The 23,013-nt window shown below is 41.6% G+C and overlaps 2 protein-coding genes across 19 annotated transcripts in view; one reads left to right on the plus strand and one right to left on the minus strand.

Moving 5' to 3' along the window:
* The window catches only part of FREM1 (FRAS1 related extracellular matrix 1), a gene marked incomplete at its 5' end in the record, with an annotated part of 715,053 nt that overhangs the window by 650,665 nt on the left and 41,375 nt on the right, over positions 1-23,013 (minus strand). The window lies entirely within an intron of this gene.
* Positions 1-23,013, plus strand: part of MPDZ (multiple PDZ domain crumbs cell polarity complex component) — a 122,705-nt gene that overhangs the window by 94,120 nt on the left and 5,572 nt on the right. For 10 of the 14 annotated variants that reach the window (XM_080987624.1, XM_080987631.1, XM_080987636.1 and 7 more), the window contains 17 exons: positions 297-388; positions 637-727; positions 1,837-1,917; positions 3,385-3,477; positions 3,587-3,661; positions 5,222-5,408; positions 6,740-6,885; positions 8,284-8,367; positions 8,516-8,709; positions 11,128-11,275; positions 12,758-12,844; positions 14,049-14,145; positions 15,874-15,917; positions 18,315-18,437; positions 20,258-20,362; positions 22,068-22,180; positions 22,372-22,495. In XM_080987624.1, coding sequence (XP_080843750.1) covers positions 297-388; positions 637-727; positions 1,837-1,917; positions 3,385-3,477; positions 3,587-3,661; positions 5,222-5,408; positions 6,740-6,885; positions 8,284-8,367; positions 8,516-8,709; positions 11,128-11,275; positions 12,758-12,844; positions 14,049-14,145; positions 15,874-15,917; positions 18,315-18,437; positions 20,258-20,362; positions 22,068-22,180; positions 22,372-22,495 — 1,884 coding nt within the window. The remainder of the gene's footprint in view (positions 1-296; positions 389-636; positions 728-1,836; positions 1,918-3,384; positions 3,478-3,586; positions 3,662-5,221; positions 5,409-6,739; positions 6,886-8,283; positions 8,368-8,515; positions 8,710-11,127; positions 11,276-12,757; positions 12,845-14,048; positions 14,146-15,873; positions 15,918-18,314; positions 18,438-20,257; positions 20,363-22,067; positions 22,181-22,371; positions 22,496-23,013) is intronic. The other 4 variants (XM_080987634.1, XM_080987629.1, XM_080987632.1 and 1 more) reach the window with 3 other exon arrangements.

Genomic DNA, 23,013 nt, shown 5'->3' on the forward strand with positions numbered 1-23,013 from the left:
TCAATCACTAGTGGAAATTGATAATGATGTTCCCAAAGTCAGCCAGCCCACTGCAACCTAATGAAGGACGATTTCAGCCAGTCAAGAGCCAAATACAAACCAGCAGCTGTTTTAAACATTTAAAAAGGAGATAACAATTATAGTATAGAGATGCAGGATTAGTGCATTGCAACCATAATGGTTGAATAGCAGTTTTAATAACAATAGTGACAAAGAAATCAAGTTTGCTTTTGTCTGTGGAACAAAGCTGGTATTCATAATTAAAGTAAGTATCCATCCCATTCTGATTTATCTAGATAAATGGACAAGTTCTCTATGGAAAGACTCATCAGAATGCATCTTCAATAATAAAATGTGCACCTTCTAAAGTAAAAATCATATTTATCAGGTAAGCAACCTCTAATGTTTGTATCTATTTTTAACATTTTGTAATATCTAAATGCATATTCAACAGTATCTTTCCCCATATAATTCACCTTTTGAAGCATTGCTAAAAGCTTCCCTGAATGATATATTTGCTTTTCAGGATTTACCACTATTGTGGGTATGTCCTTCAAAAAGCAGAAAGCAAGTGCTTTAGGTATCGAAAGTATTGCAGAGTTTTTTAAAAAAACCTTTCTGCTCCATATATTATAGAAACAAAGATGCTGTCCAACAGATGGCCGTTTGTCCTGGGAAATCAACAGAGACTTCACCTTCCTCTTCTGGGCTACTTCAGTATGAAGAGGTACAATTTGTATTTCATATTTATTTTCATGTGATAGAATTAATAATGGTAGGGATGGGAAAAAGGGGATACTCTTCAGTATGTTGTAAATAGCTTCTAAACAAGAGGGATCAAGGTAGATTTTAGCAAGACTTGTTTTAATAGAGGTACTTTAATATAAATCTGAAATTGGGGGTTGGGAGGGAAGTTTGCGTTAAACAAAATGTTGTAGCACAGAGCACTGCTGCTTCCAGAATATCCTGCTCCACTGCCCCTCCCACCCTGGCTTTTCATTTTTGTCCCTAGTAGCCAGTTAAGAGCTTGTTGAACAATGAGCATGCCCAGTGGCTTCTTCCCCCCTCCCCCAAATACCTTATCTCCTATGTGGACAGTGACATTTTGGCTCCATAAGGTCTGGCACACAGAGAAATGAGATTGCCATTAGTACAGGCGACCCCCAGTTTGTGTGGGTGTTGCGTTCTGGGTCATCGTGTGCAACGGCGAAGCACACATAAACCCTTTCTGCCCTGCCCCTTTCCCCTGCCACTTCCAGCTTGCTGCAATGCACGTGCGCATGAAGGGATGCGGGTGGCGCTGTGGTCTAAACCACTGAGCCTCTTGGGCTTGCCAGTCAGAAGGTTGGCATTTCAAATCCCCGCAACAGAGTGAGCTCCCGTTGCTCTGTCCCAGCTCCTGCCAACCTAGCAGTTCAAAAGCATGCCAGTGCCAATAGATAAATAGGTACCACTGCAGCGGGAAGGTAAACGGTGATTCCATGTGCTTTGGTTTCCATCACGGTGTTCTGTTGTGCCAGAAGCAGTTTAGTCCTGCTGGCCACATGACCTGGAAAGCTGTCTGTGGACAAACGCTGGCTCCCTTGGCCTGAAAGTGAGATGAGCTTCGCAACCCCATAGTCTCCTTTGACTGGACTTAACAGTCCGGGGGTCCTTTACCTTACCTTTACCTTTTTTGACGTGTGCATGGTCACGTGTCAATTGGATGTGCGTAAATTGGTCATTGCCGGGATGTCATTAGATGTATTGGTTCTGTGACCTCTATAACGAACATGGCATGTTATGTTTTTCTGTATTGATAAATTTTGATACAATATTTTTCTTTCTTTCTTTCAGGGTGAAGTGAATGACCCAAGCTCTATTTTTCCTATAGATCTGAGTTTATATAAGAATATTAAAAATGTGGAATTGCCTAAAGTGAGTAGATGCTGATGCAAATGGCCCCAAACAGAATTCTGTCTGTAATTTCTTTAGTCTGAAGGGGAAGGGACCATTTCCTACTCTGAATGAACAAATTTCTCTAATGGTCTCAGTTTTCAATCTTACAATCAACACTCAGTTTCATTCTCAAGATTCACGTGTTTTCCCATTTTATATTGGATCGCATGGGGTTATCTGTGTGGTCATTATGCTGGTGCATAGTCTTAGACTTCCCAAAATCCAGCAATGTGTTTGGCTTCATTCAAAGCATAACTAAACCATGAAAATGAGTGGTAGCAGGCCTCGGGCTCACATTCTCACTCTCCCTTTCATCGGTCCTCTGGTGTGGAGGAATTTGGATTTTTTTTACTTTAATTTTAGATTAACCACATATTGCTTTATTGTCTAGATTTAGAAAAGCTGTGGGAAATGGTAACTAGGATTTGTTAAAACAACCTAACTTCAGCCCCTTGTTTCAACTAACTATAATTAAGATTAACCACAGTTTAGTGTGTGGAACTCAGTGCTCAAGGCTAGTTCTTGTAATACTAAACACTCTTTTTTTGTTTTGTACAAATGGGGCCTTTCTCTATACCTGTACTTATCTGCAGTGAATATATTTTAAACTGAATTGCTTTATAAAGTGCATACTCTTATGCTAAGCATGGATTTACCTAGGAACATTATTCTCTCTCTCTCTCTCTCTCTCTCTCTCTCTCTCTCTCTCTGTGCGTGTGTGTGTGTGTTGTGAACTGCGGGTATAAAGTGGTATACAAATGTGTGTGTGTTTTAAAAAGGAACAAATACAGTCATACCTTTTGTTACGTTCGGTTCAGGTTACGTTCTTTCAGGATACATCCCACGGCTTACTTACGGTTACTTCCAGGTTTCGCCGCTCGCACATGCGCATATGCTCAAAATGATGTCACACGCATGTGCAGAAGCGGCAAATCGCAGATGCGCAGATGCAGGTTGTGTTCTGCTCATGTTGCAAACGGGGCTCTGGAACGGATCCCATTTGCAACCAGAGGTACCACTGTAATCAAACAAATTACAAGCATACAAAAAAAATCCCTATTTATTCAAGAGCCAATATTCAAGAGCAACAAATGTCTAAACCATATAGATGCACATGGTCTCTCTGAATATGTTCCATAATTCTGTCCTTTCTGCATTAATCTCTGCTTTAATGCCACCACCAGTCAGTCTCTCTGTCTCACTTTTTTAATGTGTATTTTCTGAAATAAGTATTTAATATGCACCTTGCAACATTTAAACTGCCAGGGACGGTGCCACAAGTTTCAGAGGAGCGAACTTGTTTTGATCAATGCGTTTGAGTGGTGCAGATCGTTTGGGCCATCTTTTAAAGAAATTAACGAAGATAGCACTCCTCAAGCATTCATACTTAAGACAGCTTTGATTGACATTCATCTATACCTCTGGGTGTCCCTTTGTATTTCTTAGGATCAAGGAGGCATAGGTATTGCCATTGGTGAAGAAGACACATTTAACGGTGTGGTTATTCAGAGCTTAACAGAGCATGGTGCAGCAGGAAAGGTAAGGCTGTTAAATTGTGACCCATTCAGAGAAGAAGGTAATAAGTGTATAGATGGGAAAACCTTCCGCCCCCCTCCATCCCATCCCAGAGTTGTTATTTTTATTTCAGGATGGCCGAATTAAAGTTGGAGATCAGATTCTGGCAGTGGACGATGAAGTTGTTGTGGGGTATCCTATAGAAAAGGTACTTGAACAATTCCTTACAGCATGCGACTTACTGATGCCTGTTCTATACAACCATTTAAGGGCATAAAAATACAGATACCAGGATTCTGTTTAGGCATTTAGTCAGGGTGCTATGGGACCAGGGATGCTCTGTCTGTTTCAGGAGGGTTGCTAAATCTTTTTTCTTTCTTCTCATTCTTTCCTGTCACACTTCTGAACCCAAAATAGCACTTTATGTTGGCTTTTTTGGGAAGCTGAAGTGGCTTGTGGGGCATATTATTTAGCTGTGAGGCTATTTAAATATTTTTAATCCTGTTTTGTTGTTTGCTGCCCTGGGGTCCTTTGTTAGGAAGGGCAGAATAAATGTATACCGTATTTTTCGCTCCATAGGACGCACTTTCCCCTTTTTAAAAACTAAGGGGGAAAGTCTGTGCATCCAATGGAACGAATGCAGGGGGGAGGCAGGCAGGAAAAGCCCCCAAGAGCTGCACACAAGCTTTGCGCGGCTCTTGCGGGCTTTTCCCCAGGAGGGAGAAGGGACTTACGCGGCCAGTCAGTCCCTTCTCCCTCCTCATAGAAAAGCCCTCAGGAGCCGCGCGCTCCTTAAAGGGTGCGTGGCTCCTGTGGGCTTTTGCAGGAGGTGGGGGAATTGCCATAGCTGCGCGCAGCCTCTCCAGCTGGGAGAGGCTGTGCAAGGCTAAAGAGGAAGCCAAGGCAGCGAGCGGGATGGATTGCACTCGCCGCCTTGGCTTCTTTAGCCACGCTTCTTTAGCCTCACTGGAGAGGTTTAGCTCCCGGCTGGAGAGGTTGCACGGCTATGGCAGAAGCCAAGACAGCCAGCGGGATGGATCCCGCTGGCTGTCTTGGCTTCTTTGCTCTTTGGGGCTGGGGAAGAAACCCGGGCTTCCCCCAGGCTTCCCCGAGCAGCCTGTCCACTGCTCTTTGGGGTTGAGGGGGAATAATTCCCCCCCTTGATTTCCCCCTCTAAAAACTAGGTGCGTCTTGTGGTCCGGTGCGTCCTATAGAGCGAAAAATATGGTATATATAATTAATAAATGGAGCACTGATGGTTGCATGTGCATTAAGCCTATTAACTGCAGTTCTTGTGATCAGCTCTTTGGAGGGGAAGGGCAGAGCAGGGATTCCAGCTCCATTTTTAAAGCAGCTGAATTTATTATTTCATTATTATTTATTAAATTTCTACACTGCCTTTCACCTGAGGATCACAGGGCATTTTAAAATATAAAAAAACCCTCAAGTTATGTGTTGAAAGAAGCGGTGTCTACCATGACTTTAATAAAATATATGGGGGGAGGCAGCACCCCACATAATCAGTTAGAAGATCTGGCACATGCACCATTTGGATGGCAATGCTGATTGACTTTGGGGGCCCCTGGCCCCCTCAGATTTGGGGGGGAGCCAACAAGACCTCAGTCCCCGGGACTTGACTCCTATGCATGCTTTTGGAAATCTGTTACAATATGCCTGCTATACGATTTTCTGTACTCTAGAATGATAAAAAAATCATCTATCTATATTGGCTTGTTACATGAAAGTTTGCTCTTTTTTACTGTTCAAGTTTATCAGTTTGCTGAAGACATCAAAGCCCACTGTGAAACTCACAATCAATTCAGCTGAAGAGGAGAGTCAGACAGCTGCTCAGCCACAAACACCGATTTACAGTGCTACTTCGGGTGAGAGAACTAATATCCAACAATCAGCCGTTGTTTCACCTTCTGAATCACCAGAACCAGAGTCGGTTAAAAGTAAGAATCTTCTAGTTACCCCAAGTCTTGGAAAAGAATTCAGTGACATTCATTCGTAGAACTAAGCCATTGTCTGCTTTAGCCATGGTTTTATTCACCAAACCACGAGACAAATGTGCAGAGAAGACTAGAAACCACAGCTTATTTATTTCTCCAAAGCTTGGTTTGTTTTCAAGCTGCTGTTTCCTTGGGCCTCTTTCCCTTAGTGAGTGTCTAGGGTGGGATAGCCAAATAAAGGATGCCGAAGCAAAGCTATTACATTTAGATACAATAACAAACCATTGTTAAAACAAGCTATGGTTCATAAGCCCAGGAACAAGGCTTTCTGCATGGAGGCTTGTCAGAAACCATCTTTATTTTTATGCAGCAGGCAAAAACTTGCCTTTTTACCCAGGCTTTGGGGCCTTAATATGAATTACTCTAAGTACTCCATTAGTGTGGCAGATACTGTAAGACCTGTCTTTTGTCTGTATAAATGTGTTTTTTTAATTGGCTTTGTTGTAATTGATTTTAATGTTTATATGTTGCTGTAAGTCGCTTTGTGACATTATTATTATTAGGGAACCTGCATACCTGTGATTTTGCCTAGCAAGCCAAAGGCACTTAAAAATTGTTAGTTTTCTTCCAAGTAGGGAAGTTTACTTATCATCAGCTGGATGTAACTCTGTGATTTTAGTGCCCTTCACTTCACCAGTTTATGGCATGAGTCCAAGCTGGTTGAATGAGCAGGCATGACTAGATCACTGCAGAAATCCAATTTAAGTAGTCTATTAAGGAATAGGAAAATAAGAGAAAAATCATAGGTTGCATTTTTTAAAACAAAACAAAAGCATACACTAGCTGATCCTTGGCCAAAGCAGTTGAATAAAGTAATTAAAGACCCTACAAACAAAATATGATGTGCCCTCAGCCAAAGTGGGAGTGGCAGACATCCCACATGGAAAAAGTTGAAAACAACATCTAAAACCATCCCATTTTATAGTTTTTTCAACATTGATGCATCCAGCCAAATGTGTGTGAGAGAAGAGATGGTTTCTCTCAGATAAGTTGTAAACATAACTTTGTATTTCTGAGAGATTTCAGACTTTGCAGGAGAGAAAGAAGCAGGCAAGAATTCAGGTGGCATCTCTGTTTCTTGGGGCCAGAGCTCATCACAGGTTTTCTTATGTGCATTGAGGCGAACCGTATATGTGGCTATTTGTTGGGGGCGGGAGAATGGACAAGAAAAGCCTTCTTCACCTTAATGAATAAAAGGATAAAGTCCATAGTAGACAAGGATTTTTAAGGAGGAGAGCAGCTATAGCTATAACTAGTCGGTTTTCTGTTTCTAGACACAAGCAGGTCCTCAACTCCAGCCACATTGATATCTGACCCAGCTACATGCCCAATCATCCCGGGTTGTGAAACGACAATTGATATCTCCAAGGGACGCACCGGTCTTGGCTTGAGCATAGTAGGAGGAGCCGATACTTTGCTGGTTTGTAACGAATGCCTTTCATAACCCCAAACTAAAGAAGGAAAATGCTTCTTTCTTTGACATACCATACTTTTCTGTGTATGACTAGGGTTTTGTCTATAAAAACCATACTAAAAATTGGGGCTCGTTTTATACACAGATAGTGAAAAGGGGGGACGTGGGGTTGGTTGCTGCCGAGAGCCAGAGATTGTTAGTGTGTTATTGGAAGTCTGGTGGTTGAGTGAATTTCGGCAATCTCCTCCGAAAAAGCTCTACAAGTATGGGCAATCCTCCCCAAAAGAGTTTAGCAACTCTGGGCAATCTCCCCCTCTCTCATTTTCTTAATTTGGAGTCCCAAAAATAGGGGGTATCTTATAAAAGGGGGCGTTATACACGGAAAAATACAGTATACAATGCGACTCAAATAAATGAATGGGAACAATTGATGTCTAAGTTGGGGGATAAAATTTATGTCCATAATTGCACTAGGCAGGGGTGTCTCCCCGCAATTCTGTTTGTTTGAGTGTGTGTGTGTGTGTGTGTGTGTGTGTGTGTGTATTGGAGCATTATTTTTAGCATCCGTACAAGTGTTACAAAGTTTTTAAATGTATTTGTTGCCACTTGCCACATAAAACACATTTTAAATAATGGGTTTCATCCTTATTATGTTTTATAAGCATTTTAACATTTTTTCTGAAGTGTGAAATGTTGCTGTTCTAATCTGTAGTGCTCCCGAAGAAGGGTGCTTTGAAATGTATTATGTAAATGCAATCTTTATTTCCGTGCACCATTGAAATTTCACTCACTCACTCACTCTCTCACACACAAACATTGGTGCTTTCCCTCTTTTCGTTTTTCTTGACCACACACTTTCATCAGGACAGCAAATGAAAACTTATTTAAATACAATTTTTACTTTTGTACCGGAATTTATTCTAGGCACCACTATTCATGTGTATTACTTTGTGTGTGTGTGTGTGTGTGTGTTTGTGTGTGTGTGTGTGTGTGTGTTTTCAATTTTACAAATACTAACAAAAAAAGACCCCCCCCCAAAAAAAAGACAGAATACAAACAATGTATCCCTTTGGACTCCCCCCCCCCTTTTGTGGTTCCTTTTGTTATTGTTTTCCTTCTGCATCTTCTCATTAATTCCAATTATTATAAAACCTTAATCAGTCCATAATTCAATTTTTTTACTACAAGATTTCTGTCAAACCTCCTAAAGTGTGTAGTCCTTTACAATAATATTTCAGATACATTACGTACTTTCTCTCATTCCTTAGTAAAATTTGATTCATCTGTATTCCTTTGAGATCTCCACAAAACCCCCTTTTATTCTTTTCTTAGGCTCAAAATAGTTGAACTGAATGACGAACGAAAAGGTCTAGCAAGTTTTATATTTTGCTTTTAAATCCACAGGGCGCAATTATTATCCATGAGGTGTATGAAGAAGGAGCAGCGTCCAAAGATGGAAGGCTCTGGGCTGGTGATCAAATCTTGGAGGTATAACATTGTGCAACGTACAAGCCATCCTTACATTGCATACTTCTGAAAGTGGGAGTGGTGGCGGCGGGGGGGGGGGGGCAAGGAGAAAGGCAGGAGTAGACGGGGCCTATATGCTTCTGACATCTGCCGTACAATTGAATCCCAGGTGAACGGAATCGACCTAAGGAACGCAACGCATGACGAGGCCATAAACGTTCTCAGACAGACGCCTCAGAAAGTCCGCCTCACTGTCTACAGAGACGAAGCCCAGTATAAGGAAGAAGACATGTATGATGTGCTCAGTATAGAGCTACAGAAGAAGCCAGGCAAAGGCCTTGGATTAAGTATTGTTGGGAAGAGGTGGGTACATGAGGAGAGCTTCTGGAAGTCTGTTTGGTCTTTGTGTGCAGTGCCGGATTTACGTATATGTTAAACAAGCTATAGCTTAGGACCCCACTCTTTTGGGGTCCCCAAAATAATTTAAACGGGGAAAAACCTGGATGTACATTTCCAAAATATAAGATAAATAACAAATAAAGTAAAACCTACATACAGCAAATCGAATCCCCGCGGCGGGGTGAGCTCCTGTCGTTCGGTCCCAGCTCCTGCCCACCTAGCAGTTCGAAAGCACCCCTAAGTGCAAGTAGATAAATAGGGACCGCTTTATAGCGGGAAGGTAAACGGCGTTTCCGTGTGCTGCGCTGGTGCTGGCTCGCCAGAGCAGCTTCGTCACGCTGGCCATGTGACCCGGAAGTGTCTGCGGACAGCGCTGGCTCCCGGCCTCTTAAGTGAGATGAGCGCACAACCCTAGAGTCGGACACGACTGGCCCGTACAGGCAGCGGTACCTTTACCTTTACCTTACATACAGCAAAAGTGGTTTGTGTTGTGTAGGATCCTATTTGTTATGTGCAAAGGGCTTTAGATACCTATTAGGTCCATAAATTACCATATAGCATATATTCAACACAAAACAGCGACAATTTGTTGTTTACAAAGGAGAGCAGGACATTTAAAGAGCCCCATTACCTTCAGTAGCTTAGGGCCTCATCAAACCTAAATCCGGCCCTGTTTGTGTGCAAGCTAATGCGGAGACAACATTGCTGAGAGAATGTAAAATAAGAATCGCCTCCCTTAGCATTTGAACCTAATGCTAAGGGAGGGAATTCTTATTTTACCTTCTCTCACTAATGTTGTTAGTGAGTGCAACTTTGACCTGGGAGATATAGTTCATTTTTCTTTCTTTCGTTCTTTCTTTCTTTCTGGAAATGTGAAATACCTTTATTTATTTATTTATTTATTTATTTATTTATTTATTTGGAAATGCATTATATTAAGGTTTATAGAGAAAAATACAAAGCTTAATATCTCTCCCCCCTTGCTTTTTTCAAACAAACCAAGCTCTAGATACAATAAAAACACAAAAGGCAGGGGGAGAAATAGAGAAAGAAAAATAAATAAATAAATAGAAAGAGTAGGGAAGAGGTTAAAAGAGAAAGATAGAAAAATAAGATTCAGAAAATAAAGAACTTCTGATTGTACATCTGTCCACTATATAAATGCAATATTCACTTTGTCTAATCCAAGATAAGACCCAACAAAGATATCATTTCAACGCACCCCTCACCTCTTGCTTAGCCATGCTGCAAGTCAGCTTCACTTCCTCATTTGTACAACTAAAATAAGAGCTGTCTACCCTTACTGCTTAGGGGTGAGGAAATGTTGTCCCCTTTGGGACTGCATCTGCTATTAAGTCTCTAAGCTTCCTTGTTTGACTAGATAGCAAACTTGCTCAGAAAAGGACAAGACAAAGAAGATCCTTTTCTTCAGCACCCCACAAGAACGAAGAAGCTATTGATAGATGCATTACTCTTAAGTCTCTTAACACAAATGTAACCACCGGAACATAACATTTTTACATGCACCAATCAGGTGATCTGGAAAGAAGAAAAACAGCTGCCTTGGCAAAGCACTTTTAGACAGCCTCGCACTCCCTGGCTCATACACACACACACATAATTTTATTTGCCCTTCCTCTATTCAAACCATCGGTTCAAACCATCCTCAATAATCCCACTGCAAAAACCTCCAAACAACACCCTGGCCCTAGAGTCTGTTAAGCAGCTTCAGCTTTTGTAGTTGGAGTCAGTCAGAGCCATACCCTCCTTCCCAGATTGGAAAAGGCCTCCAAGGCAGGGAGCAGGTCTTCCAGATGGTTCTTGTTTGAGCCACCAGTTCCAACAATAAGGATTTCAAAGCACAGCATCACCTAATGTCATCGTGACATCAGATAATTGACAGGTAAACAACCCTTTCTACCTGTCAGACTTGGCCTGCCAGGGAATCTGGCCCACTAGTCCCCTCTGCTGACATACACAAACCATTCTTACTAAATTCAGCATGTTGTCATTCTTAGTTTCCACACTTTATGACTGCAGAAATAAATTCATATTTGGCGTAAGGAGCAATTGTGTCTACGGCATTGTTACCTTGGTCTCCCTTATTCACCAGGACATCATATTCTGCTGTAAGATCTGCATGTGAGAATCCATCCTGTTAGGTTGTATGTATATATAAGAAAGTGCTGAAATCTCATGTTACCCACCAAAATACTTGTTTGATCATTGCTTTTAAAAGCTCGTTCTTAACCAGGTAACTATTTAATGAATACATTCATAAGTTCATAGTAAACCACCTTGGAAATGTCTTCTTGAAGGGCAATACATAATGTTTTAAATAAAGAAACCCAACAAAATATACTTCCATTATTTTGTTTGCAGGAATGACACTGGAGTGTTTGTGTCAGACATTGTCAAAGGAGGCATAGCAGATCTGGATGGGAGACTGATGCAGGGAGACCAGATATTAATGGTGAACGGGGAAGATGTTCGAAATGCTAACCAGGAAGCGGTGGCCGCTTTGTTAAAGGTAATGGCAGAACGATAGAGAAAAACATAACTGCATAAATGGATACTGGGTCCTCTCTTTTTCCAAAACGAGAATCGCAAACGGGAATAGTGCTGTTGCACTCCCATCTGGCTTGCGCACTTCCCATAGGTATCTGATGGGCCTCTTGCCTGATGTAACAGGGACTTCCTCGTAATTCTAGGGACAAGTCTTGTGCAGGGGGGGTTGGTGAGGAGAGGTTGCCACTGTGCACAAGGGCCTCCTGGCAGTGGAGTTGCTGCAACTTCTTGGAAGAGAGGGTGATGGGAAGGTTGGCACTACAACAGCACATTGGTAGGAGGGTATCCTTTAAGTGTGAGTGACTCTGCTGCTGGGAGGCCACCCCTACTGATCATTCCCGGTCTCTTCTGGTATTTTCTTAAGGGATGCTAAGGTTGGCATTTTTTAACGTTTCATATTTGTAAAGCAAATGAAAGGCAGTTCCTTTTAGGTACGTTTGCACACCCACCCACCCACCCCGCTTTCATTGTTGCGTTCAGCACATACAGAACCAACAGACTGGGGATTAAAAGATATTCACTTGTTCCGGGGGATTAAAATATGCTGCTACTTCTGATTTAGCACTGCAGTGCACGGCCAGCAGTGGAAACAAAAGCTACTGTTTCTAAATGAAGTTCCTTTATCGTTCCTACTTGTCAAAGTCAGGATTATACGTTGTGCTTTGAAGCAACTTGCGAGCATCATGTTGCTGTGGCTTTTTCATAGATAGGGATGAAAAGGGGGGGGAGCATTAGCGCTGCGTTATGTGATACTCTGGGCAGAAAAGAAATGCTAGCTAGATGTTAGAAGGGCTAGGTTTAGCCACTTAACGTTGGGGTCACTGAAGACATCAATAGTGGATGTCCTTGCTGAGGGTTAAAGTAGGGACTAATGCAAACTTCTGTTGGACTTGGAATGTACAGAAGCAAAGCCTGGAATGGCTGAAAGTGGTTTTGCTTGGTTTTCCAAAACAGGTTTCGGGTCGCATTCCTTATTTGGTGAATACGTCTTCATTCTCTGTGTATTTTGGAATTGATTCTTCTCACATGCCATTCGATGTTGCAGTTAGAGAAGAGCTTCTCCCACTTAAAGCACTCAAAGTATAATTTTGTTACCTTGGTTGTCCAAACAGCAATTTGTTAATGGGCATAGCTGGCTGTGAAATACAGCTGATGTACCATCATTATTATGCCATTGCTTCTGTAGGGACCTCCCTCTATGTCCTTGTTGAACCAACTGGCAGGCATGGACAATGTGCAATCTACATGCTCCTTTGTGATTTTAGACAAGGTTCATGCAATTTTCTCAGCACGGGTGTAATCACACAATGGACAACACTTACAGAAGGTTCAGCTAAGACTTGTGTGAAATGGCCCTTGATCTTCCTTTAACTAAGATATGCCTTTACATCATTATACTCTGGGTTAAGGAATCTGTGTCTTACAAATAATACCTGCTCTCTAGTGCTCATTAGGTACAGTCAGACTAGAAGTTGGAAGAATAAAGGCAGGCCCATTCCATTCGGAGAGGAGAACGTCTCAGAGCAGCCAGGTTTGTAATTGCTTGCATTGGCTTCATTTGGAACCATCACAAGCATTGTTAAAATTATATAAGCAAATAAAAGGGAATTGATTTCGCAGTGGCAGTGATTTTTCTGTAGAGGCTGAACAGAGATGAATAAACTCCAAGCCAAGTACATAAAAGGCAGTTTTATGTACCCATAGCCATATTGGGTTTATTCTAGCTTTTTTTTTTAACAGCTTAGATCCTCAAAGCTGCTGTGTAGCACAGCCCTGTTCCCAATGCTGTGTAAGGCAAGACACATCTACAAATGTACTGAAAACTAAGTTGGGATTTAACTGTATGATTTTTGCTGTCACAACTAAACATTTGGGGTATGATCTAGTCCCCCTCCCCTCCTTTCTGTCTCCTCCCATGTACTATGTTGTGCCTGAAGGGATGTTCTGGTGCTAACCCCTCTTCTCACTGTTAGCAGCTGTACTGCATCTGTAGGAGGGCTGTGCATGCCTGATTGGTTGCTCTGCACAGGGAACGGAATTGACCGTTGTCTTTCTCTCTGAGTAACTTGGTTACATCTCCATTCAAGATAGCTGCTGAGAAGTCTGATTTAGCAGGGAAAGAGAGTACAATATCTCACATATCTGGAGGGTTCTTTCACTCCAGAAAAGTGCTTCCTTCTACCGGTACACAGTATTTTTACGCCAAACAAGATACTCTGCCAAGCTCTTGCTCTGACTGCTCTAATATGCTGCAAACTATTAAGTTCGCCATTCATACTTGTACTTTCACTCCCATAGGGGGGACCATGTCCTTGAGCACAACTGGCAGACATGGTCCAAGTAAAATATTACTTACGAAATATGAGACAGTAGTTATACTTGGATGATAAAATATTAGCTTAGTGAGCCAAGTTATGAACAAGCTACATGCAGCCACTTTGCTCCTTCCTCTGCAAGAAAGCCAGGAAACAAGTTAGCTATAGTTTCCTGTTGCATCCTAACTAGGAAACTGTGGTTAATGGCTTCCAAAGAAATTAGGATATTAAACAAACTTTAAACCTTGGTTTCATATCCTGGCTTGTATGAAGAGAGGAGTGACCTAGCTGAGTGTGGCTGCACGAAGCTTGTTGGTATTTTGGATTATTAAGCTGGACATCTGAACATGCCATTGTTGATGTAGAAAGAAAACTGGACTTAAGGGATTCTAGTAATTCTCAGTGGTGTAACTCTTTAAGGTCAGCGAGGGAAGCGGCAGCCTGTCATCATTCAGTTTCCCAGGTTCGGGATCCAACCCACCAGAAAGTTATGAAAGTACTCTGAAGAAGAATTCCTGTAAGTTTCAGCTGCTGCTGTTCAAATTCTGTAACTAATATCTTCTCAGTTATTTCTGTGCTGTTAGATACATGCTGTTCTCCCAGCAATCACATGGCATTTTGTGCTTTCATGCTCACGTGTATTGGTCATGTTCCAAAATTTAAAAAATATTTGTGTGTCGGCAGTCACACATCAATTGGATGCTTCTAAAATGGTCGTCGGCTGTGTGCAGGAAATGTCGAGCTATGACTTGCCATTAGATCCCTTAATTGAGCTTGTGTCTGTGAAATCCAGTAGTTCCAATGGAAGAATAAGGAATTATTACTCACCTTTTAATAACAGTAGGAATTTCCATTAGAAGGCAGAACTTGAAAAATAAAGATAATCCATTTATATCAGATTATTTCCTAAGAATGTGGGATAATTTATATATAAGATAAAATTAACAAATATGGCCAGTCAGAGAAGGTAGACAAAAAGAAAACCGATTGATTGAGAAATGGGGTATTTTCATACTGCATTGGAATTTGAAAGTATGGGATTCTATAAAGTGGTACCTCGGGTTAAGTACTTAATTCGTTCTGGAGGTCCGTTCTTAACCTGAAACTGTTCTTAACCTGAAGCACCACTTTAGCTAATGGGGCCTCCTGCTGCCGCCATGCCACCGGAGCACGATTTCTGTTCTCATCCTGAAGCAAAGTTCTTAACCTGAGGTACTATTTCTGGGTTAGCAGAGTCTGTAACCTGAAGCATATGTAACCCAAGGTACCATTGTATATCCATATGCATTACTGTGCGTAATTTAGTAATCCTCAGTATTGTTTCGGTGGTATTTCTTTCCTTCTATTTATTGTGCCTCCGTACAATTCAGATAACAGTTGATATTTCATTATTGTATGAAAATATAACAAATTATCTTATCAACTGAAAGTATACATATAAAAAGATTTTGTGCATTGGGGATGAAAGCGATATTCATGACGAACCTCAGTGACTTCAGAAATAAGCAAAACAAAACTCTCTTCTTGTTTATTGGCCATTGATTACAATTTCCCTCTAGGAATGAAATGTTTAAGCCAGGGATGATGGGCAGATTTTGATCTACTTTGTTTTTGACTAGAACTACCAGATATACCAACCAGAGACTGTGGTTAAATTTTTTGGGGCCCCCCAAGAGAGTGGGGCCCTAAGCTATAACATGTTTAGCTTATATGTAAATCCAGCACTGAGTAGATCCCAATCTTTCTTATGCCCACCCTAATTGAAACAATCAAGAACCAGCTTTTCTTGTGGCAGTATTCAACAGTATGGGAGTACTGCCACCTCTTTTTCTGTTGCCGGGGCAGCCATTTTTTTGCTGGTACCCACAACACTTTTATCAAGATACAAGTAGCAGCACTTCATTTTTTATTTTTATTTTACCAAAAAAAGCACTGGTTATTTCTGTGGGAAAAAATCAAGCAAGTTCCCCATTGCCTCTGATGTAGCACATAACCCTGACTTTCCAGCAGCAACTTGATGACCATGAAGGAAAGAGGGAGATGTGCTTAAGGAAAAATTTATCATTTTTGTTTGCTTTTAAGTAAACAAGCAAACCTAGAGACTAGCGCTACCAGGTTCCTTAAATTGCTTTGAAAACAATGTAAGCTTTAACAGTGATTAAAAAAAATGTTCTGGAGTGCATGGAAAATAATGTTTCAAAGTGGAAAACACCAGTGATAACAGTGCTGTTTCCCTTTTTAACAGTAGCATCTGAAATACAAGGATTAAGAACAGTCGAAATAAAAAAGGTAAGTAGAACCTAGAAGCTGGTATAAAATTAAGGCGAATTGATTACTAACTTGAATAGATGCAGGATTGCATCATGCATCAATTTGGCTATTCTGCTTAATGGAAGATTTCGACTGCATTATATTTTATTAGTTTTGTTTTTTTTTATCAATAGACCTCTCACACATATTTTGAAGTTACATAACACAAATTCCCATTATTTATCCAAGGAAAGAAAGTTAGGTTTGGAGATTTGAAAATTGCTTCTCTGCCTGATTTTTGGGTGAACCTATCAGTAGTCTTATTTACTTGGGAATTGCAGAATCTGAATCTTCAGAATGTTTTGTATCTCTTCCTTTTACAAACATACCGCCATTTGCATTATGAATTTATATCGTGCTTTTGGTTGGAAACCAGAGAGCTCCTGCTGGCATTCTGAAAAGCTAAGGCATGCCCAGTGGGCAGGTTGGTTTTGTTGCTTTCCTACTTTAAAATAATCCCATATTACTAGCTGCCTTTGTAAGCACCTTCTGTTCCAGAAACAATTTGCCACATGGCATGGAGATGGACGTGTGGAAGAAGCACAAGCCCAAATCTCCCTTGATCATGCACATCTATTTACAAAGCTGTTCCTTATCCTCATCTTTGTCAGGAATCTTCAGATCATTTCAAAACACAAACACTGAGCTTCATAACAGGAATAGAATAAAGTAGGTGCAAGAGCTGTGTTCAAATTCCACTTCCTGCGACGAACTTTTAAATAAAGGTTTTAAACTGCACAAAACAGCAAGGGGAATAAAACTGGACAAGCGATGCTCTCCAGTGTGGAAACTTTAACTGACAAGAATGCTTGCTTTGCAATGCAGTTGCTATGAAACATGCAGGAAGACGCAGCTGCTCAGATAATGTGGCCCCACGCCATCTGGGCCTTGAGATGCTGACGTTAAAATCCTTGAGCTGAACACAATGGCTAATAAAGCATCAAGTTGAGCTCCTACAGAAGATGTGGGATACAGTTGCAGCAGCGAAAATTCCTCACAGAAAACAAGCCTATTAGACTGTGCAAAGTTGCAGCCATTAAATACTTAATGCTAAAGGCAGCATTAAACAAAGTGCAAGATTCACAGATTGCCATGCTATTCCCCCTCAGCAGGCTCAGAGATTTGACGTTATACGCGCAAAGAAGCACTAGAGGGAGCTTGGCTTTCTTTATATAGCTGTTTCATTTTTACTTCCACATTTTAAAAAAACCCACTGGTATTGCAGATAACGGTGTACTGATAAATGTGGGTATGTTTGTTTATACAGTGGTACCTCTGGTTGAGAATTTAATTTGTTCTGGAGGTCCGTTCTTAACCTGAAACTGTTCTTAACCTGAGGTACCACTTTAGCTAATGGGGCCTCCCGCTGCCGCCGCACCGCCGGCATGCAATTTCTGTTCCCATTCTGAGGTAAAGTTCTTAACCTGAAGTACTATTTCTGGGTTAGCAGAGTCTGTAACCTGAAGCATCTGTAACCTGAAGCGTCTGTAACCCGAGATACCACTGTACAGTAGACTAGGGTTCATTGGATTGGTTACAAAGAATTAGGGCAGTAGGAATAGAACGAAGGTAACAATGAGATGCTAACTTGGCTGAATCAAGCCAATTTAAAGTGTTGGTGCTGATCTGTATACCTTAAGAGAGTCTCCACGCCCATCGTTTGGCCCAGACACTGAGGTCCAGCTCCGAGGGCCTTTTGGCGGTTCCCCCACTGCGTTAAGTGGACTTACAGGGAATCTCGATAGTGGCGCCCACCCTGTGGGTCACCCTCCTGTCAGATGTCAAGGAAATAAACAACTACCTGCCTTTTAGAAGACATCTGAAGGCAGCCTTGTATAGGGGAGTTTTTAATCTGTTATCAAGATAACCAGGTGACAGCAAAAACTGCAAAAAAAGTAGGGACAATTAAGATATATTATTTGATCAACTTTCTAACATTGCTCAGGTCTTTTTTAATCAAAAGAAAGCTTGTTGCTTCACATGTCTTAACTGTGGTTAAAAGATTATGTATCAGTCCTGTCATTTGTATTGATGATAAGTCTAGAATGTATTTCATATCTAAGCATTTAGCTTTATCCTCAGTATATTGTATTTTATTTTATTGCTATGGCTAGTGGCTGATGCAAATAAAGTTTCTATGTCTTATGTCAAGCTGTTTGAAGCAGCCCAGAGTAGTTGGGGCAACCCAGTCAGATGAACAGAATAATAATAATAATAATAATAATAATAATAATAATGTAGAAGTTTAGATGGGAAGCCTTTGGCCGTAGATGGGGATGAAGGGAGTTGTAGCTCTGATTTTAGAACTTGCACAAAACGATTCGAGTGTTGAATAATAGCAGCTTTTCTTTTGTTGTTGTTGACTTTGTGTTACAGGGCCCTTCAGATTCCTTGGGAGTTAGTATTGCTGGTGGCGTCGGAAGCCCTCTTGGAGACGTTCCGATTTTTATAGCCATGATGCATCCTAATGGAGTTGCAGCTCAAACTCAGAAATTGAGGGTAAGAAAAGAGTAAAACAAAAAATGAAATGTTCTAACTTCAAGATAACAACTTCAGTTGTTGCTTTTCACCCTCCAATAGGTGTCTTGGGGGGGGGGTGTCTAGCAAATGGTGTGGCAAATTCCAGAAAGGCTGTAGACTCACTTCAAAGGAAGAAGGCAGGGTCTTTTCATTTCTTGGCCCATTCCCACATTGAAACTACATCAGTTGCAGAGCACATTGAACATCTCAGAAAGGATGGTGTCGAATGCAGAAACCTGTGAACCCCTCCCACTTGGTTGGCTCAGAAATCTTAAGACACTGCATGGATGGATGAAAATTTCAAGCAGGGGTGCTTGATGGTGCAAGCAGAATAAAGGTGGATCCACCTCAGGTTGACTCCCCAACTTGATTCCGCCACACCCTCACAAGCAGGCTCCCCAACTCAATTTTGTTTACGCACACCAGCTGCTAGTATGTCATTTGTTTTCACAAGCACGGTTTTGACGGGCCGCATTCAGGGAAGTTGCTAGAGAAGGACTTTTGCCTCAGAAGTCTTTTGCATGGATGGGCATTTGTGCCGAAGCAGCAGTTTTTCATGGTGCAGACACTGAAATAGGCTCCCAAGGGAGGGAAGCACCTGTGGATGTAGTCTGTGAACCCACAAACACCTGGCTTGTGGCCAGATCTTACGTTATACTAATATATATATATGATTTTCAAAAATAAAGAAAAAAGAAAATAAACATACATCCAAAGATCATACAGAATCCACATATCGAGATTACTCTGAATCGCCTGACTTCCCCCCCATCCCATCCATGGGTCCTCTTAATTCTGTTTTCAACTGAATATCAATACTTCTCCATATTTTTCATCTTCCTAAGTTATCTGTACTTTCTGTTATATTACAAGTTGTATTTAGAATCCTGCTCATGTTTTGACCTGTCTGCAATGATTTTGCATATGCATTACAAACATTTCCCATTCTTTTTAAAAAATATCTTGTCCTCTTGGTTCCTGAGCTTCCCAGTTAATTTTGCCATTTTGGCATAGTCCATCAACTTGATTTGCTATTCTTCTTTGGTTGGGGTTGTCTCTTCCTTCCATCTCTGGGTGAGCAGCATCCGAGTGGCCGTTGTAGCATACATGAACAATTTCCTCTGGTCTTTTGGGATCTCGGTACCTATAATTCCTAGTAAAAAAGCTTCTGGTTTTTTTAACAAAGGCTATTTTAAACATTTCCCCCCATTTCATTATATAACATTTCCCTTATATATTTTTTATTACATTACTATTCCACCACATGTTATACTCTTCATGAGCAACCTTTTTAAAGACCATCTTCCTTGCCTGCTTATAATTCCGGAGGCAGGAGCAAGTTCTCATTTTTTTTGCTATTATTCCTGCAATCAGCAAAGGCTGAAAAACCCTTGAAATATACACTTGTCCCTTGCCATCTTCAAAGCCCTCACAATACAATGAAGCTTCCTCACCTTCACAAAGGGAAGAAGGGAATCACTACCGTGAATTTTTCCATCTGTCTTTGCAATGGACAGGAGAAGCTGAGCACAAAATAAACCACCACCTGAGCAATACCTTATTTTTAATGGTACAGACATAAAGTGCTTTCCCGAGCTGCAGTTCTGTGGCAAGCACCTGGCAATGCAGAATGTGTATCTGTGGTGATCTGTACTACATACTTAGGGAAGCAGTTTCAAACTTGACTTGAAATGGGAAGGGGGTTGTTAAAAGTCTTCCTTGCCCAGTGACTTTCAAGAGGCCAACTTGATATCATTGACATCTGACTTCTCTCCCCCCCTCCCTCTTTTATATTCCAGGTAGGGGATAGGATCGTTAGCATCTGTGGAACACCAACCGAAGGAATGACTCATTCTCAGGCTGTCAGCTTGTTAAAAAATGCTTCTGGCACTATTGAAATACAGGTAAAAAAACACACAACAGAGACAAAAATAAAGATTGCCCGCAGAGCTATTCAGAACATTTATTCAAACTTTGTTTTCAAGGACAGAAATTATAGCCTTTGAGGGTCTGAGGAGAATTTAGCTTCCAGTGGCTGTAATTTAATATATTTTGTCCATGGAATGGTTTATCCATTTTGATGAACGGTTAGTAGCCACAATGTTTCATTGTTGTTGTTTTTCACACGGTTTGTAATCAACGTGTTTCCTGAAACAGCTTTGGGCTGCAATTATAGGCAATGATATGCATAGTGGAGAACTGGAAGCATAACTGAAGGTGTTTAGCAGCTGATCGCATGGATGAACAGGCAAGCAATTCCCTGTTAAAGGGAATAGCTTTTTACCCAGTCCACTGTGCGAACTTCTGTTTGCCCAGTCCACTGTGTGGCTGGTAGCAGGAGGGGGGGGGGGATCTAAACAGCTTTCAAAGCACAAATATTACTTTCTGAACCATGGGAGCCCAGGTAGTTTCATTATGTCACACATGCAAGCCATAATTGGATTTTCACGGGCATTCAAGATATCAGATGGTCCAAAAGCCATGGGTACACTTGGGAACTTGTCAGTTCTTTCCAAATTCAGGCCTGTTTGCTTTAGGACATTTCCACATTAATGTCTCGGTGTGTATAGGTGTGAGCCTGCTGTGGTTAGATGTGCAACCTCTAAGCATCAGGCTCAGTGGAGATTCATTATTCCTCTTTGCAGCCACAGAAGCTGCGCACAGCCCTAATAACTTACCTTTGTGGCAGTTGCAAAGTTGCCTCCCAGCACTATTCTGGAAAAGTGTTTCGAACTTTAAAAAAACACCTGATCGGTAAAAAAAGGGAGAGGGCACTGAAGAAATGTTAAACTTGCAAAGCACTTGAATAAATTTAACCTGTCTGAAGCATGCGGGTGGGACCAAATAGGAAATGAAAATCATGTTGGTAAGAGAAAAAGCCAAGCTAGCTCCGAAGGAAAACACACAAACTGACCCTCATGTTTTTAGGTAGTGTATCTGTGAGCCTTAACAGAGCAGTTGCTCTCAAAGTTCTGAGTGGAACCACAGGTGCAAATCTGTCTCTGAAACAAGCATGTATGAATTAAAGAAAACAATCAGAAGCATTTGGCGAAGTGTCTGTGGCATCAAACACTATACAAATCTTGGGGTGCATTTGGTAAAAAAACAATGGAGGACACAGAAACATTCAGTTGATGTTGCCCCATCAGTTTTAGTCCATTTCCTGCTACAAAATCTTGCGCATTCTCACAAGAGCAACCCTGTCTGTATCCAAAGCAAGGCACCATTTGTCTGGCTTGGGAACCAGAAACAGTAATGCTGCTATTGTGTTTGTAAATCACCTAGGAAGTGCTTCATATTTCCACCTGCATCTTAAAAGTGTCCTTGCAAGCACATACAAAAGCCTCAGATCCTGATCAACACCTGAAGTGGAGACTTGCACGCTTCTCCCAGTGACGTACACAAGCTCCTTGGGCTTCTCCCTCTGAGGAACATGCACAGGTCAATCCTTTGGATTTTGCAGGGAGGAGAAACAAGCGCAACTCTCCCACCGATTCTGACGTCCTCCACTCTCTTGCCTGCCCATAACAACTGTGGGGCTTCTCTGCATGCTGTTTTCATGTGATAATCTGTGTACTTGTTTCATTTATATTTAAACTGAACCTGCAGGTTGTAGCTGGTGGAGATGTCAGTGTCATAACCAGCCAGCAGCAAGATCCACCAACATCTAGCCTTTCGTTTGCCGGCCTAACAACAAACAGCATCTTTCAAGATGATTTGGGGTGAGTGGCTATGCTGAAACTGGTATCTTAACGGGGGGGGGGGGATGGTCCCATACATTGGCATATGTTCCCGTGACCAACCAGTCACCTCTTCATGTGACCTTTGGAGCAAAAAAGATCTGCCCATCCCTGATTCAGAGTGGCTGTTGCTGAACCTTTCTGACTGAACCTTTCTGACTCTTGCCTTACAGACCTCCACAGTATAAAACCATCACTCTGGATCGGGGACCCGATGGCTTGGGCTTCAGCATTGTAGGCGGGTATGGAAGTCCTCATGGAGATCTGCCCATTTATGTTAAGACTGTGTTTGCAAAGGTATGCGCCAAGATCAAATTTTTGTTTTAATTAAGTTGTTACTGAAGATTTTCTTGCGTTACCAAACAAACAAGGAGAAGTACATATAGCGTCTCCACTTTCAATTCATATAGGTTTTTTCACAGCTCGTTCACATTTGGTATGAGTGTCATAGGCATCTTGCGATTGGGAGGAAAGAAAGGGGGAAGAAAGAGAGAAGGAGGGAGATAGGGGGGTTGTCATTTCGTTCTATTGCATAGTGTTAGTGCAGGGCAGGCATGTCCGACCGGTCGATCATGATCTACTGGTCGATCACGTGATCCTGGTTGATCATGATGCACCCCGCCCTCGTTGCTATTTCCTCTCGCGGCCACCGGTGCTTTTGTGAATGCCTTAATTCCCTGCATTTGCAGGCAGAGTGTGTGAAGGAATTAGAGCTGTGGACTGTAGGGTGAGTGATTTTATGCAACTCACTCCCCCTAAAAATAGCTCAAGAACTATGGGCAATGACAATGGGTAAATCACCCCCTGTTTTATTA

The sequence above is a fragment of the Podarcis pityusensis genome, assembly GCF_964106645.2.
Source record: "Podarcis pityusensis genome assembly, chromosome: 17".
NCBI lineage: Eukaryota > Metazoa > Chordata > Lepidosauria > Squamata > Lacertidae > Podarcis > Podarcis pityusensis.